Source organism: Polypterus senegalus, chromosome 1 (genome assembly GCF_016835505.1).
Source record: "Polypterus senegalus isolate Bchr_013 chromosome 1, ASM1683550v1, whole genome shotgun sequence".
Taxonomy (NCBI): domain Eukaryota; kingdom Metazoa; phylum Chordata; class Cladistia; order Polypteriformes; family Polypteridae; genus Polypterus; species Polypterus senegalus.
In genome coordinates this window covers 5,594,451-5,612,142 of record NC_053154.1, presented here as the reverse complement: position 1 = coordinate 5,612,142, position 17,692 = coordinate 5,594,451, and the positions used below count along the sequence as shown (strand labels likewise).

Here is a 17,692-nt window from a genome sequence, read left to right as displayed (position 1 = left end):
TACGTACAGGTAATCAGCAGCTCTAGTCAGGGTATGCCGGACTAAAATAGCCTGAATATAAAAGATGAGACCGAAAAGGTATCTCTTATATAAGCAGGCAGATCATTCCACAGCTTCGAGGCCCCCTGTAACTAAAAGCTTGACCTTCCACTGTTATTTTAAAAATCATTGAAATCATACGTAGGCCAGCATCATTGCATCTTAATGTGCATTCTGGTTTGTAAGAAACGATATCTTCAGAACTCAAAGATGGACGCAGACCTCAAGATCAAACTCAAAAGACTAGACCTGCCCTCTACACAGGTCTGGCACCACTTGATAGGCCTCACCTTAGGCAGCCGAGCCCCAACTCAAGTGACAGGCTTCTGGCCTGCACAAGATGAGAAATATCTTCATGTGCAGTATGTGTGGTATGTGTTTGACATGGCAGAGTCCCTGGATTGTGTTGGGTTGTGTGGGTTGGGTATAGTGGCCAATGTGCAGGATGCATAAGATGACAAATGGCATGAAAGTAGAATCCTATCTGCATGCAGCCATTCTCATCCATCCATCCATCCACTATCCAACCCGCTATATCTCATCCACTGCAGAACAAATGATATCAGGACTGCACAAATGGTCAATCGACAAGCGAATCCTAATGAACAGTTAAAAATGTTTTTAGAATAACTAACAATTAAAATGAGGAGGGATTTGGAATACAATTAACAGATTTTAATTAACCTCATTACCCCATTGCCTTGGACTTCATAGACTTCAATCAAGTTAACGAAAAACACAGACAAGCGTAAAGGTTTGGGGCACCCGCAGGCAAACCCTCTATAACTGACAAAAGTTACAAAAATGCTGAAAAAGGGCAACGGAGACGTCTTTATAGATACGAGTCTCAATGTGACTAAGAGCAGGCCAGGCAGGAAGAGGCGGGTCCAGTGGAGGACTGACACCCGAAGTGACGTCAGAGGTGGTTGGGCTGTCAATCATCCGGGCTGTGCAGGGAGAAAGAGAAGAGATGTTCGGAAACAGCGGCATGTTGGGGATCAGCGAGGAATTACATTTACATTTACACTTACCACCCCAGGGTGGCGCGGTGGCGCAGTGGGTAGTGCTGCTGCCTCACAGTTAGGAGACCCGGGTTCGCTTCCTGGGTCCTCCCTGTGTGGAGTTTGCATGCATGTCTGCGTGGGTTTCCTCCCACGCTCCAAAGACGTGCAGGTTTGTGGCGCCCTGCCCGGGATTTGTTTCCTGCCTTGCGCCCTGTGTTGGCTGGGATTGGCTCCAGCAGACCTCCTTGACCCTGTAGATAGGATATAGCGGGTTGGATGAATGGGTTACCACCCCAAGGTGCACGTTTGTGACAAGCGATTATAGAAAATGTCAAATAACTAGTCATTTGGCCCTACTTTGATAAAGGCCGATATGTGTGTCTTAAAATGTTTCAAATAACTGTCTAGTTGGTCTGACACTTGTATTATTTTACATTTTTTCCAGAAACAAAGCCAATTAACTGTGCAACACGTACCATCGTCCCGACTTCACCCAAGCCGAGCACCGTTGCTGCAGTCACTGAAGGGACCACAGCTAAGACAGGTAAGATGTGAACTGGCACCTGTCAAATGGCCAGAAAAGAAAGCAAAGAAAGAGGTTGTGTAGCTCCAGGCGCATTTTGGACATTGACGACAGGTCACATTGGTAGAATAATACAGCTAGAAGAAACTGGAGCTTTGTGATTTTTGCCTTTCTAAAGTCACATGCCAAGTAATGGACTGTATATTGTGTTTGAGGCTTGTCTATTCCTCTGGTGGTTCATGAGACAATGACTGGAATTTCTGTTATTAAAATGGAGGCTCTGTATGTCAGTCTAAGTCTGTGATATTATCATTATTCCTGTTTCATTTGAGTCTGAAACACGTTATTAATAAGGCGCTATGTTTTGACTGCGGTGGGCTGGCGCCCTACCCGGGGTTTGTTTCCTGCCTTGCTCCCTGTGTTGACGGGGATTGGCTCCAGCAGACCCCCGTGACCCTGTGTTCGGATATAGTGGGTTGGATAATGGATGGATGGATGTATGCTTTGATTTTTAGCATTGTTATCTTTTCCTCTCCCTTTCAGTTTCGTGTAACAGTTCATTTCGGTTTAGCTTTCATGTATGGTGGCTTTAAATTCAATTTATTATAAGCTTGAGGTGTAAATCGTCAAAGCCCCACAAAGAACAGTTCAAATATGTTGGACTTCCTTGCTGACTTTAACTTTTCATACAGCATATCAACTGGTCTCTTTGTAGACTTATCTATGCGGCTAATATTCATCAGATCCTTTTATAGAGAATATATATATTGTGACGGACAGCCGGGTCCCATACCCGGCTGGGGCCTCCTCTGCTGCATACGTCCCGGGGGAGCCAACATGGACATTGCAGTACCTTCCCCGGGCGCTTGGGGGCAGTCTCCCTGGCCGTGGATCCCTCCTCAATCTCCCCCGTGGCTCCATGGGACATGGAGTCCACCACAGCAGCCGGTTGGGAGATGAGGTGGCGCTAGGGGTGCTGCAGAGAACCAGCCACCACACTGGGCGGTTTATCAGCCCCACCCGGAGGTGCAATTAAGACCAGCTGGTCAGGCACCTGGAACACTCCCGGGTGGGGTATAAAAGGGCCTGACTCCCAGCAATCAAGGCCAGAATCGGGAGGAAGAGGACGAGGTTGCCTGGGAGGAGTGGTGGAGCAGGAAAGTGTTGGTTTGGTGGTAACTGTGTGTTTTGTGCTTGGGACTGTGTTGGGCCGGTGGGACACGGGGAAGACGTGTGCCCACGGCTGAAGAGGAAAAAATAAAAAGTCTTGAGTGTGAACACGTGCCTCTGCGTAGTCTGTGCCGGGTTGGGTGCTATATAGCGCCTTTATCACTATATATATATATATATATATATATATATATATATATATATATATATATATATATATATATATATATATATATATACTGCTCAAGAGAATTAAAGGAACACTTTTTAATCAGAGTATAGCATAAAGTCAATGAAACTTATGGGATATTAATCTGGTCAGTTAAGTAGCAGAGGGGGTTGTTAATCAGTTTCAGCTGCTGTGGTGTTAATGAAATTAACAACAGATGCACTAGAGGGGCAACAATGAGATGACCCCAAAACAGGAATGGTTTAACAGGTGGAGGCCACTGACATTTTTCCCTCCTCATCTTTTCTGACTGTTTCTTCACTAGTTTTGCATTTGGCTACAGTCAGTGTCACTACTGGTAGCATGAGGCCATACCTGGACCCTACAGAGGTTGCACAGGTAGTCCAACTTCTCCAGGATGGCACATCAATACGTGTCATTGCCAGAAGGTTTGCTGTGTCTCCTGCACAGTCTCAAGGGCATGGAGGAGATTCTAGGAGACAAGCAGTTACTCTAGGAGAGCTGGAGAGGGCCATAGAAGGTCCATAACCCATCAGCAGGACCAGTATCTGCTCCTTTGGGCAAGGAGGAACAGGATGAGCACTGCCAGAGCCCTATAAAATGACCTCCAGCAGGCCACTGGTGTGAATGTCTCTGACCAAACAACCAGAAAGACTTCATGAGGGTGACCCAAGGGCCCCATGTCCTCTAATGGGCCCTGAGCTCACTGCCCAGCAGCATGCAGCTCGATTGGCATTCGCCATAGAATACCAGAATTGGCAGATGCACCACTGGTGCCCTGTGCTTTACAGATGAGAGCAGGTTCACCCTGAGCACGTGACAGAAGTGAAAGGGTCTGGAGAAGCCATGGAGAACATTATGCTGCCTGTAACATCATTCAGCATGAGCAGTTTGGTGGTGGGTTAATGATTGTCTGGGGAGGCATATCCATGGAGGGTCACACAGACCGCTACAGGCTTGACAAAGGCACCTTGGCTGCCATTAGGTATCAGGATGAAATCCTTGGACCCATTGTCAGACCCTATGCTGGTACAGTGGCTCCTGGTGCACGACAATTCCTGGCCTCATGTGGTGAGAGTATGCAGGCAGTTCCTGGAGGATGAAGGAATTGATACCATTGACTGGCCACCACACTTTCCTGACCTAAATCCAATAGAACACCTCTGGGACATTATGTTTTGGTCCATCCAATGCCACCAGGTTGCACCTCAGACTGTCCAGGAGCTCAGTGATGCCCTGGTCCAGATCTGGGAGGAGATCCCCCACAACACCATCTGTCATCTCATTAGAAGCATGCACCGATGTTGTCAGGCATGTATACAAGAACACAGGGGCCATACAAAGTGCTGCGTACAATTTGGAGTTGCTGCAATTACATTTTGGCAAAATGGACCAGCCTGCCACATCATTTCTTCACTCTGATTTTTGGGGCGTCTTTGAATTCAGGGCTCTGTAGGTTGATCATTTTCATTTCCATCAAACGATGTGGCATCCTTTCGTTCCTAACACATTACCCAGTCTATATCAGTATAGATATCCAGGAGGATTTCTTTTTCCCATTGAGATCTGATGTGTTTTCAAAGTGTTCCTTTCATTTTTTTGAGCAGTTTATATATATATATATATATATATATATTTTTTACAATGCCTTTGTTTTGGTTTTTTTCAGCTACAAAGAAAGAGAGCTATTTTGTATGTCTATTGTTTTGTTCCGAGTTGTTATATGGGTAGTAAGCCCCAGTAAACACATGTGTTGTTGGTGACAGAAGTCATCATTTGAAAGCTTCTCACCTCTCTGTTTTAATTCTGAAAAGTAACTCCTGGAATATAAAAACTCATTACAGACATCACCACTGCCTTTACAAATCCCATACCAAATAGCATATAACACAGATGTACTGCAGACATTGCATGTTGTACTAAAATCATTAGCGCTGAGGTCTGCTATTATTATTTCAGCCCATCTCAGAAGGGTAGCACAGCTAGTGTAGTAATAAAATGCATTGCGTTTGTCTTTCCAACTGATGGCGCATCAAAAACATTTAACACTGCCTTTACGATTCCCACACAAAATGGCATATAACAGAGGCGCGTACACATTGCATTTTTCATTCCAACAGGTGGCACATCACAAACATTTGTTTTAATCCAACATTGCTACAAACTGGAATGACAAACGCAATGCATTTTATTACTACAGATGTTTGTGATTTACCATCTGCCATAATGACAAACACAATGCAGCTGTCCCTGTTATATGGCATTTGGTATGGGATTCGTAAAAGCAGTGTTAATGTTTGTAATGCACCATCTGTTGAAATGACTGAGACATTGCAACTGGACAGACACACAGACGGACACACAAACGCATATCTTTTTATTAAGATAGATGTTCTTATTGAAGAATGGATTTTACATTAACCCTGTTTACCCTCTTTGTCGATTTAAACTCTTGTCCTGGCACTTCCTTGAATTTCTCCTAATAGCTCAGACTTAACAATCCTGGAAAAAAGTTTCTTGGCCTTCTCTGAACATTTTCTTTCTTGTAATATGGAGAATGTACAGTAGATTTTTGCCAAGTGAGGGGCAGGAGTGGTGACAATGACACCAGCTAGCTTGTCACTTTTTGATCAACGTCCATTCCCCTTTGTGTGCATGTCATTTTCCACACGTGTGTGTTGCTCACGATGATAAGTTTCCACTGTGAAGCACACTGACCTGCAGCTCTGCCACCATCTTTCTCTTTTTGTTGACTTTGTTTGATAGCAGTAACTCTTATCAGGTTACAACCTTTAGGAAACAGGCCTATCTGTCTCTTAGAAAGGTGTCAGTTCTTTCATATCCATGTATTTAATATAAAATGTAAAATAATGATAATAAAACAAACATCTGCGGGGTTATCTTGGTTTAACAGCTCACTGGCTTTAGAGGGAGAAAAGGAAACATGAAATTGAGAGAGCGGACCTGAGCTCTTCTGTCATCTCTCTTTCCAGCGGGTGATATCTGGACAAAGTCCTAACGTCTACGTTAACTGCACACTCTGCCATGTGCCCAGCACTGCTTAACTTTAGGCTGGCCATGCCAGCAGGGTTGAAGGTCGTGCTTTGGCCACCTTTTCTGAAATGCAGGCAACTTAAATGGTTTGGTGAGGCCCACACTTTGAGGGACAAGCTGAGATCAAGCTGGCAGCCTTGTGCTTTTATATTGCAGTGCTGTATGGTGGACAACATTCCAAGCTGTGGCATAGCAATGGCTTGTGCAGATTGTGCAAAGCACAAGGGCCTACGAGCTTGGGGGGGTCGTGTAAATACAGTATATGACTTTACTCACTTGCACAGTTCATTGCGTTAATAATTCACAATTTTAGTTGCATATCTTCACCCACACAAGGCCAGTCCAGTCCAATCCAAGATGATGTTACGTATTCGGCAGGCCTGCAGTCTACATAAATTTAAACTTCGGGAGTCCGCCTTACAGGAAAGTGGCGTGCCATGAATGGAAGAAGTTTTGAAGGACGTCACATGTAAATACAGTGGTGTGAAAAACTATTTGCCCCCTTCCTGATTTCTTATTCTTTTGCATGTTTGTCACAAAAAATGTTTCTGATCATCAAACACATTTAACCATTAGTCAAATATAACACAAGTAAACACAAAATGCAGTTTTTAAATGATGGTTTTATTATTTAGGGAGAAAAAATCCAAACCTACATGGCCCTGTGTGACAAAGTAATTGCCCCCTTGTTAAAAAATCACCTAACTGTGGTGTATCACACCTGAGTTCAATTTCCTGATTACTGCCACACCTGTTTCAATCAAGAAATCACTTCAATAGGAGCTGGCTGACACAGAAAAGTAGACCAAAAGCACCTCAAAAGCTAGACATCATGCCAAGATCCAAAGAAATTCAGGAACAAATGAGAACAGAAGTAATTGAGATCTATCAGTCTGGTAAAGGTTATAAAGCCATTTCTAAAGCTTTGGGACTCCAGCGAACCACAGTGAGAGCCATTATCCACAAATGGCAAAAACATGGAACAGTGGTGAACCTTCCCAGGAGTGGCGGCCGACCAAAATGACCCCAAGAGCGCAGAGGCGACTCATCTGAGAGGTCACAAAGACCCCAGGACAACGTCTAAAGAACTGCAGGCCTCACTTGCCTCAATTAAGGTCAGTGTTCACGACTCCACCATAAGAAAGAGACTGGGCAAAAACGGCCTGCATGGCAGATTTCCAAGACGCAAACCACTGTTCAGCAAAAAGAACATTAGGGCTCGTCTCAATTTTGCTAAGAAACATCTCAATGATTGCCAAGACTTTTGGGAAAATACCTTGTGGACTGATGAGACAAAAGTTGAACTTTTGGAAGGCAAATGTCCCGTTACATCTGGCGTAAAAGGAACACAGCATTTCAGAAAAAGAACATCATACCAACAGTAAAATATGGTGGTGGTAGTGTGATGGTCTGGGGTTGTTTTGCTGCTTCAGGACCTGGAAGGCTTGCTGTGATAGATGGAACCATGAATTCTACTGTCTACCAAAAATCCTGAAGGAGAATGTCCGCCATCTGTTCGTCAACTCAAGCTGAAGCGATCTTGGGTGCTGCAACAGGACAATGACCCAAAACACACCAGCAAATCCACCTCTGAATGGCTGAAGAAAAACAAAATGAAGACTTTGGAGTGGCCTAGTCAAAGTCCTGACCTGAATCCAATTGAGATGCTATGGCATGACCTTAAAAAGGCGCTTCATGCTAGAAAACCCTCAAATAAAGCTGAATTACAACAATTCTGCAAAGATGAGTGGGCCAAAATTCCTCCAGAGCGCCGTAAAAGACTCATTGCAAGTTATCGCAAACGCTTGACTGCAGTTATTGCTGCTAAGGGTGGGCCAACCAGTTATTAGGTTCAGGGGCAATTACTTTTTCACACAGGGCCATGTAGGTTTGGATTTTTTTTCTCCCTAAATAATAAAAACTGCATTTTGTGTTTACTTGTGTTATATTTGACTAATGGTTAAATGTGTTTGATGATCAGAAACATTTTGTGTGACAAACATGCAAAAGAATAAGAAATCAGGAAGGGGGCAAATAGTTTTTCACACCACTGTATATATTATTATCGCAAACAATTGTGACTTTTGTACTTTGATTTGATCTCAACAGTTTTTGAAATTCGAATTTGTAAACGGTAAATTATAGCAGAGGGCGGCACGGTGGCGCTGCTGCCTCGCCGTTAGGAGACCCGGGTTTGCTGCCCAGGGTCCTCCCTGCGTGGAGTTTGCATGTTCTCCCCGTGTCTGCGTTAGTTTCCCCCCACAGTCCGAAGACATGCAGGTTAGGCACATTGGTGATCCTAAATTGTCCCTAGTGTGTGCTTGGTGTGTGGGTGTGTATGCCCTGTGGTGGGTTGGCACCCTGGCTGGGATTTGTTCCTGCCTTGCTCCCTGTGTTGGCTGGGATTGGCTCCAGCAGACCCCCGTGACCCTGTGTTCGGATTCAGCGGGTTAGAAAATGGATGGATGGATAGTCGGGAAACAGCGAATATTTGAACGAGTTGACGCTTTTTATACCCTCGCCAGACGATGCCAAGTCGCCCAATAGCGGCGGATCCGCCAAACATTATAAGAGTGGTGCTGCTGAACATCAGGCACGCCTGCAATAGGAATTGAAAAACGCCGAGCTTACCGAGATGTCTGCCTTTCTCAAAACTGAGCGAGGGCCAGCGGTGGTAACTGAGAATGCTGATGCTGGTGAATCGTCGCATCGGCCGCTAGCTGGTAATGTAGACAGTGCAGTGAGTGAACTACCGAGTCTGGAAGTAGCGATACAATGGCTTCAGATCAGGTGCTATCTGCCGAAACCGCTCAAAATGGAGAAACTACTCAAGACAAACAAGCGATATATACGACCAAGGCAAATTTCTTGGAACCATTGACACCCCACTTTATGACGTCCATTTTCTCATAACTTGTGTAAACAGTTCGATGGTGTCGTAGTATCCGGTGTTGTCGTTTTAATTTGATACACATTGAAACGGCTTCATTTTAAAGCACAGAACAGTTTCCACTTTCTAGCTGACGTTACATTTTAAATATGATCTTCCTTCACAAAGTTGTCTTGAAAAAGTAAGTGGGTCCACATCTTAACATTTATTTATGTACGACTACTACCGCTACCCACACGTCCCACATTCCATTCCCACAATTTACTTTATTTTTACTGACTTACAGCGGCTGTAATAAAGCAATTAAAAAAGTTATTACAAACTCCATTTAGAGAGCCGGTTTGTTTGTCACCAGCGTGTGATTATGATACTGACGCGGTCCTGGACCCCACTGCCCAGCCGGCCCCTAGGGTCTGTTTGTGAAGAAATTACTAACATTTATACTAGACAGGAGGGGCCCACCTCAGGACGCGGCACAGGGGCCTTCCGCAAGCTGGCAACGCCACCAATTCCAAGGCACTTGACAATACATAGCTACACTGGGGCTGGTTAATGACGTGTTCTGTTTTTATTGTTGTTTTTTAAATTGTCTCACTTCAATGGCAATGAAGTGTCTTGGAGTCCCACAGCGAGTCAGAGGCCGGGATTGAAATGTTTCTGTATGTTTTAAAGCCCAGTGCCTTTCCTCTTGATGGCTTAAGAAGACAGAACTCATTATCGTATGTGCATTATCTATTGGAAGTTCCAGGGAGGAAAGGACGGGCATCCCCAAGAGATATCTTGCCTGGACAGGAGGCCATATTGGAAGGATGGGGCAGGAGTTGAGACTTGACCTGGCTGCAACGTCTTACATGTTACGTCCTTCATCATTTATAAAGAATGGACTATCCAACGTGAGCAGTTCATTCCCCCACACATGCAGGTAGCAGTGATCCTCAAGGCCAAACCCATGTTATTATAGTCTGCCTTTTTATATTAGTTTTTATTTTTATATTTTTTCTGACCTTACTTGGAAATTCAGTTTAATTTCAGTTTTTCTTCATTGTGTATTTTTAGTTTTAGTTTAGTTTTTATGTCACAAAGACTTTTCTATTTTATTTTTATATCTTAGATTCAGTTTTAATTTTAGTAATTATGGCCTGGAGCTCCTACAGAGTTTAGTTTTGTGTCACAATCAGACAGAACTGTACACTCAACAGATTTGGATACAAGTTTAATGTTAGTGGACGCTTACTACACTACATAGATAGATAGATAGATAGATAGATAGATAGATAGATAGATAGATAGATAGATATGAAAGGCACTATATGATAGATAGATAGATAGATAGATAGATAGATAGATAGATAGAGTGAAAGGCACTATATAATAGATAGATATGAACGGCACTATATGATAGATAGATAGATAGATAGATAGATAGATAGATAGTGATGAAAGGCACTATATAATAGATAGATATGAACGGCACTATATGATAGATAGATAGATAGATAGATAGATAGATAGATAGATAGATAGATAGATAGATAGATAGTGATGAAAGGCACTACACTGTGTGCACAATTATTAGGCAAGTTGTATTTTTGAGGATTAATTTTAATATGGAACAAACACAGTGCTATCAGTCAATCCAAAATGTTAATAAACCTGAAACCTGAATGTTTCACAACGGAAATGTGAGTGTGAACATCATCAGGGGAATACATATGTGCGCACAATTATTAGGCAACTATTAGTGTGCAGATTTATTATGCAACTAAAGGAAAAATGAAAATTTTCCCATCTCACTTGTTTCTTTTCATCTGTTATAGTGAGAATAATAAACAAACACCTCAAAATTTACAAATAAACATCTCTGACATTTCAAAAATCAATCAATCAATCAATCAATCAATGACCAATATAGCCACCCATCTTTCCAATAACAGTCATAAGCCTTTCCATTCATGGAGTCTGTCAGTTTCTTGATCTGTTGACGATCAGCTTTTTGTGGAGCAGTGACTACAGCCTCCCAGACACTCTTCAGAGAGGTGGATTGTTTTTCTCCCCCGTAAATCTAGCGTTTAAGAAGTGCCCACAAGTTCTCGATAGGGTTTAGGTCAGATGAGGAAGGGGCCATGTCATTATTCCTTCATCTTTAAGGCCTTTACTGGCTGGCCACGAAGTGGAGAACTTCGATGCAAGTGATGGAGCATTGGCCTGCATAAAATCATGGTCTTCTTCAAAGATGTCTTTTCCTGTATCACTGTTTAAAGAAAGTGTCTTTGAAAAACTGGCAGTAGGTTTGGGAGTTGATTTTGAGTTCATCTTCAATGCAAAAAGGTCCAACTAGCTCATCTTTAAAAATACCAGCTCATACCAGTACCCCACCTCTACGTTGGAGTGGAGCTCTGCACCCATTACTGATCCACAGGTCCATCCATCTGGTCCATCAAGAGTCACTCTCATCTCATCGGTCCATAAAACCTTTGAAAAAAATCTGTCTTCAGATATTTCTTGGCCCAGTTTTGACGTTTCAACTTATGTTTCTTGTTCAGTGGTGGTTGGGTTTCAGCCCTCCTTACCTCGGCCATGTCTTTGAGCACTGAACACCTTGTACTTCTGGGCACTCCAGGTAGGTTGCAGCTCTGGAATATGAAAGTACTGGAGGATAATGGGTTCCTGGTAGCTTCACGTTTGATTCTTCTCAAATCTTTGGCAGCTAATTTGCGTCTTTTGTTCTCAACACGTTTCTTGCGACCCTGTTGACTATTTGCAACAAAATGTTTGATGGTTCTGTGATCACACACCAATATCTTAGCAATTCCAAAAGTGCTGCATCCCTCTGAAAGACTTTTACAATTTTGACTTTTCAGAGTCAGTTAAATCTCTTTTTGGCCCATTTTGCCTGAGGAAAACTAGCTGCCTAATAATTCTGCACACCTTGATATAGGGTGTTGATCTCCTTAGGCCACACCCTCCCTCATTACACAAATACACATCACCTGACGTGCTGAAATCCAATAAGCATTCAAGTTAATACAGCTTGGAGTTGGAATATACGCATTAAAAATGATGATATGGTCAAAATACTCACTTGCCTAATAATTGTGCACACAGTGTATATGATAGATAGATAGATAGATAGATAGATAGATAGATAGATAGATAGATAGATAGATAGAGTGAAAGATACTATATAATAGATAGATAGATAGATAGAGTGAAAGGCACTATATAATAGATAGATAGATAGATAGATAGATAGATAGATAGATAGATAGATAGATAGATAGATAGAGTGAAAGGCACTATATAATAGATAGATAGATAGATAGATAGATAGATAGATAGATACTTTATTAATCCCAAATTCCCCTACTCCAGCAGCAGCATACTGATAAAGAACAATATTAAATTAAAGACTGATAACAATGACGGTATAACAGAGAGACAATAATTTTGTATAACATTAACATTTAAGGGGTGGAATTGAGATGAGCCAATAAGATACCTTGCCGAGTGTATACCTTGATGAATTTAGTTAGCTCTTAGGGCAAATGGAAGACCAACAATGTGCTGAATAAATGGATCTTATCAATTGTAAAAGAGACAAAAACAGAGAGGAAGGTTTGGGGGTCCACCCCGTATATTGCAACAAGGAAAAATAAGGCACCAACGGAGCAGTCATAAAAGACTCAAACTCAAACTGAGACTGAATTGGGTTGGGTTTTATAGGTGGTGGGCTGGAAGAGGCGGGTTCTCGCCAGAAGCGAGGTGAGTAATAGGGCGGGGTCTGGTATTAGAAGTGGGTGGAGCTCTAGCTGGGCTTTCCTTCTGGTGGTCTGGAGAAGAGGGTGAAAAGGCTTTAGTTTACTTCATCAACCCCAAACTCCATGTCTTACCCTCACGTTAAGCCCTTAGACTGCCTCCCATGCGCACGTGTGTGACACTATCTACTAATGTTTGTGTAGGAGAAACAAGTACCCTTCTGGTAACCCCCATATAATTGAACTGCAAAGCAAAAGAACAACATTTGGTAATTACAGAGGCGTCTTTTCACATGCAGGTTCAAGACCTGACAAGATGGCAGAGCTTCCGGTTTTTAGGAAGAGGCGGGTTCAGGTGGACGTACACCAGAAGTGACGTCAGAGGTGATCGGTCATCTGGTCTGCAGAGGGAGAAAGAGAAAAAAAGCCACTGGGACACAGCGCCCACCCCTGGAGGGTGTGGTGTGGGTGTGTCACTCGAGCTGTTCAGCTGTCCCCTATTTGCATGCACGTGACCGTTTGCCATCAGATAAGCCCCAGCGGATGGGGGGCATCTGTTGGTGAAGAAAGATTCATGGACCTTGACTTTGCTGATGTTGCTGTGATCTTTGTGGAGTCAATGGAGGCTCTGATTGGGGCGCTTGAGAGCCTGCGCGAGGAGTCTGAGTGTCTGGGCTTGCGAGTGTCCTGATAAAAACCAAAGATCAGGCCTTTAATGACCTCCTGGGCACGGCCATCAGGAGTGTGTCTATTTGTAGAGAGAGTGTCGACCTCTTCGAGAGGTTTACTTACCTCGGCAGTGACATTCATGTGACTCTGGTGACTCTTCTTATGAAGTCAGTGAACAGATTGGGAGAGCATGGGGGGTCATGAAGTCACTGGAAAGGGGTGTGTGTGGCACAAAAGGACGAAGGTCCAAGTCTTTAGAGTCCTGGTGCTCCCTGTTTGTGAGACATGGACGCTATCCAGTGACCTGAGACGAAGACTGGACTCCTTCATGTGTGACTCTCCGGAGAATCCTTGGGTACCTCTGGTTTGACGTTGTGTTGCTCACGGAGTCCCGAATGAAGCACATGACCTGCATTGTGAGGGAGCGTCAGTTACGGCACCATGGCCATGTGGCGCGATTCCCAGAGGGTGATCAGCTCATAAGATCCTCATTGTTGGGGTCCCAAGTGGCTGGACCAGGCCAAGGGGTCACTCACATAACACCTGGCTGTGGCAGATAGAGGGTCATATCCGGAGGGTGGGACTGGACCACGTGTCTGCCTGGGGTGTTGCCAACTGAGATCCTGAGGTGTTTCGTCGTGTAGTGGGTGCGGCAACACGCTGTACCAGTGCAGGTTCCCCAACTTGACTCGGTGAGTTTTTTGGTTTGTTTTTTTGACATTTTATCTTCTATATAATAAAACACTAAGGTCTGTGTGTCCAGTCGCTTCAAGCAATCTGAATAGCCAGCTTCACTTTGGCGTGATTGGTCATTTTGGCTTACCCTGTAGTTAGGATATAGCGGGTTGGATAATGGATGGATGGATGGATGATGCGACGAAAGAGGAAGTGTGGGAGTAAAACTCCTGAGAAGGAATAAAGGCTGTAATAAAGAGATCAGACAAGACATTAAGGTTTGGGGTTTTCCGGCCCCGTATACTGTAAAGTCGTGGACGTTAAGTTTGGCATCCATTTACAAGTACATCTTGACAGTAACAGACGGACAATTTATGGGGTGGAACCTGAAGCAGGCAGATGGAATGCTGGGAAGGAACCGTGGTAGTAGATGGGAGTAATGAAGTCATCAGAAGGGGACCAGAGGGAAGGAGGGGACCCGGAAGTAGCCGGGTTCTGTTTAGCGAGTCCCGGTGTATTCCCGGCGGTGGTGCTTCGTTCTTTCTGCTGGAATAAAGAAAGAAAGGTTAGTATCCTGCCATTGTCCCCCTGGTACGATATGCCACGGTACTCGTAGGGTCTTTAAGCGGCTCCCTATGCGTTCGTGCGTGACAAGATGCACACTGAGAAAGTCGCCTTCAAAGTTTAAAACAGGACAGGAGGTGAGTACAGCACCATGAGAATAATGACAAAGAGATCAATGAGGTTACGAGATGCACAAGAGACGGAAGGCCGGTGACGCGATTTTCACACAGATGCTGATACTGAGGACTGGCACTGAAGGTATTTGTAATGGCAAGAGAGAGCAAACTTTTTTTCTATTATTCTATGACAGGTACTCTGGCTAGTTATAATATAAATCCATCCAGATTGGCTGATATTTGGGTTCAAAGCCTGAGGCAGAGCCCATCTTGACAACCATAGCCAAAGGCCAAGAGCAAACATGGAAAGGCTGGTTGGTGGTCTCATAGGCTGAAGTGACACTCCAGTCTTAAGTGAACATTAAATACGCGTCTTTGGAAAGTTAAAGGACAGTGTGTCCCATACAGACACAAGGAGGACATGCAAACAACCATGCAGATGGTGACTGGAAATGTTAGCCTCCCTGCCAACCATGCTGCATTTTTATTTCTTGGTGTTTATGTCCTTTTTTTATTTGTTTTTTTTTTTTTTTGACAATTTCACACAGCTGACACTACCACATATGCAGTTAAGGATAACGAAGGCGAAGAAGAGGTTTCTACTACAAGTATCCCATTGGTAACTTCTACCGAAATATGGACGAATGAGGACGAAGTCACTAGTACCCCAAGTATGCTGTCAACACTGCATGAGAAGAACACCGGGTCACGATCTTCAAACAAATCAAGGCCCTACTATATAGGTTAGTTTTTTTTTTTTTTTCTTTAATAAATTCATGATATTTTCTCACTCTCTCTCTCTCTCTATATATATATGTATGGAAGAGAAGGTCTGTTTGCATATTTGCAGCTGGAGATCCACAAAGGGAGAAAATGAGTCACGTATCAAAAGTAGGTTTTTATATTCCTGAGCTTTCAACCCCTTCATCAGAGGACAATGCGTAGACTTACAAGAATCAAAGGCAATATATAGCAAACAATTACGTGGAGTAAGTCAGTGTGGTCAGGAGGGGGGGTAATGGGTGTAAAGTCTTGTTTATTATGAACAGTGGCGCCATTGATATGGGCGACATCGTGGTGGGGGCGGCATCTTGGGCATCGGCAAAATTTTTTTTTTTGCGCCCATGCTGCCCCGACATCATGCCAGCGCATTTTTGGGATTGCATGGGGACCTATCGCTTTTCTATTGCCCATTTGCGGGGAGTAAGGGCGCCCTCCATTTGCGAGGTACGCCCGCTGCATGCCGGACAGGGTGGCGGGGGATTCTCTGGCTGGCTGGCGCGGTATCTAATAACCAGCTCACAAAATAAAAACCAACAAACAAACACAAGAGCACCGGACATTATGATATAAACGTATCATTTGCACCGATGTGTTTTCTAAATTCTATCACACCCATATATGCGGGTAGCGAGCGCGAGGGCCCTCGGTGAGCCTGCTTGCTAGTGATGGGAAGTTCGTATCATTTTACCGACTCGGACCTTTTGAGTCTCGTTCAGCAAAATGAACAAATCTTTTTTTGAGTCATTTCGTTCAATTCTGTTTCCGGCTCAGACTGCATACTAGGTTAAGCTTATGGGGCTGTCACGTGATGAACGAACGACTCGAAAAACCAGAAGACTCGAAACAGGTGAATGAATTCCAATACAGAAACTTTAAGAAGCTGCGCAAATGCGCATGCGCGATTGAACGAATCACTCCCACGAGACGACTCGTTCTTCCCGAGTCACATTAAAGATTCGTTCAAAATGAACTAATCGTTCAAGAACGACCCATCACTACTGCTTGCTGCACAACCTGTCGAAAGGGGAGGGGGGCGGTGGGCTTCCAAATAAAGCACATTTCGTTCATAATATTGTCAATCCAAGCCCATTATGTCACAATTCATTTTTCCTGGGTTGTGCGAAATCGTTAGATGGGCGCTCCTTGCGCGAGCAGCACAGAGCAGAGCACAGCAAACAGGAAGAACAAGCTGACGCCAGCTCAGTGCGTGTGCTCGCTCTGCTCTTTATCACACGTTGGTAAATTCGCCATCATTGGAGTGCACGTTACAGGCTTTAAAACGGTAAAATATCGCCAATGAGATTTTGAACAGGTTGATAAAACGATTTGAGTAAGTAAGAGTTTTTTTTGTATGGATTTATATGTTTGCGTGCTAACTTACTAATGCAAATGACTCGCGTAGTGGAGAGGGGCAGGCGGGGAAAGTGAACCCGAAATAATAAACTGACTGCAGCTCGGAGAGACAAATCTTTATGTAGTTGTTGGTGACCTGGTGAACTGATGACTGGAGATGGTACTAAAGTGAAAATTCTTGACACTATGACGAAATATTTTGGTGCAGTATAAATGTAAAATTTGATTTTGGCTCTGTTAGACATTACATTTCCAATACAGTAATTCCTGCTCGATCACGGGGGTTGCGTTCCAGAACCCCCCGCGATAGATGAAAATCCGCGAAGTAGAAACCATATGTTTGTGTAGTTATTTTTATATATTTTAAGCCCTTAGAAACTCTCCCACACTATTAACATTATTAGAGCCCTCTAGACATGAAATAACACCCTTTAGTCAAAAGTTTAAACGGTGCTCCATGACAAGACAGAGATGACAGTTCTTTCTCATAATTAAAAGAATACAAATAGATCTCTTCAGGAGCAGAGAATTTCAGAGAGAGAGAGAGAGCTCGCAAAGAAAAGCAAACAATCAAAAAAATCAATACTTGTGCTTTTAAGCGTCAGGATCTTCTAAGCAAACAGCCTTTGTGCAAACAGCCCCTCTGCTCACATCTCCTCCGTCAAGCGCAGAGAACGTCAGAGAGAGAGAGAGAGCGAGATTAAAGCAAACCATCAAAAAATCAATAAGTGCGCTTTTGGAAGAACCGCGATAAAGCGGCCGGCATTTCCTAGAGGTGCGTCCGTCCGTATCCACTAGGCAAACAGCACCTCTGCTCACAGCCCCTCCGTCAGGCGCAGAGAATGTCAGAAAGGGTGAGAGAGAGGCAGAGACAAGCAAACAATCGAGCTCCGCACGGGATGCATAT

The 17,692-nt window shown here is 43.8% G+C and overlaps 1 protein-coding gene across 2 annotated transcripts in view; it reads left to right on the top strand.

Moving 5' to 3' along the window:
* The window catches only part of LOC120523050 (CD44 antigen-like), a 144,000-nt gene that overhangs the window by 86,913 nt on the left and 39,395 nt on the right, over positions 1-17,692 (top strand). For both annotated transcript variants that reach the window (XM_039744003.1, XM_039744011.1), the window contains exons 4-5: positions 1,489-1,587; positions 15,198-15,392. In XM_039744003.1, the coding sequence (XP_039599937.1) occupies positions 1,489-1,587; positions 15,198-15,392 (294 nt within the window). The remainder of the gene's footprint in view (positions 1-1,488; positions 1,588-15,197; positions 15,393-17,692) is intronic.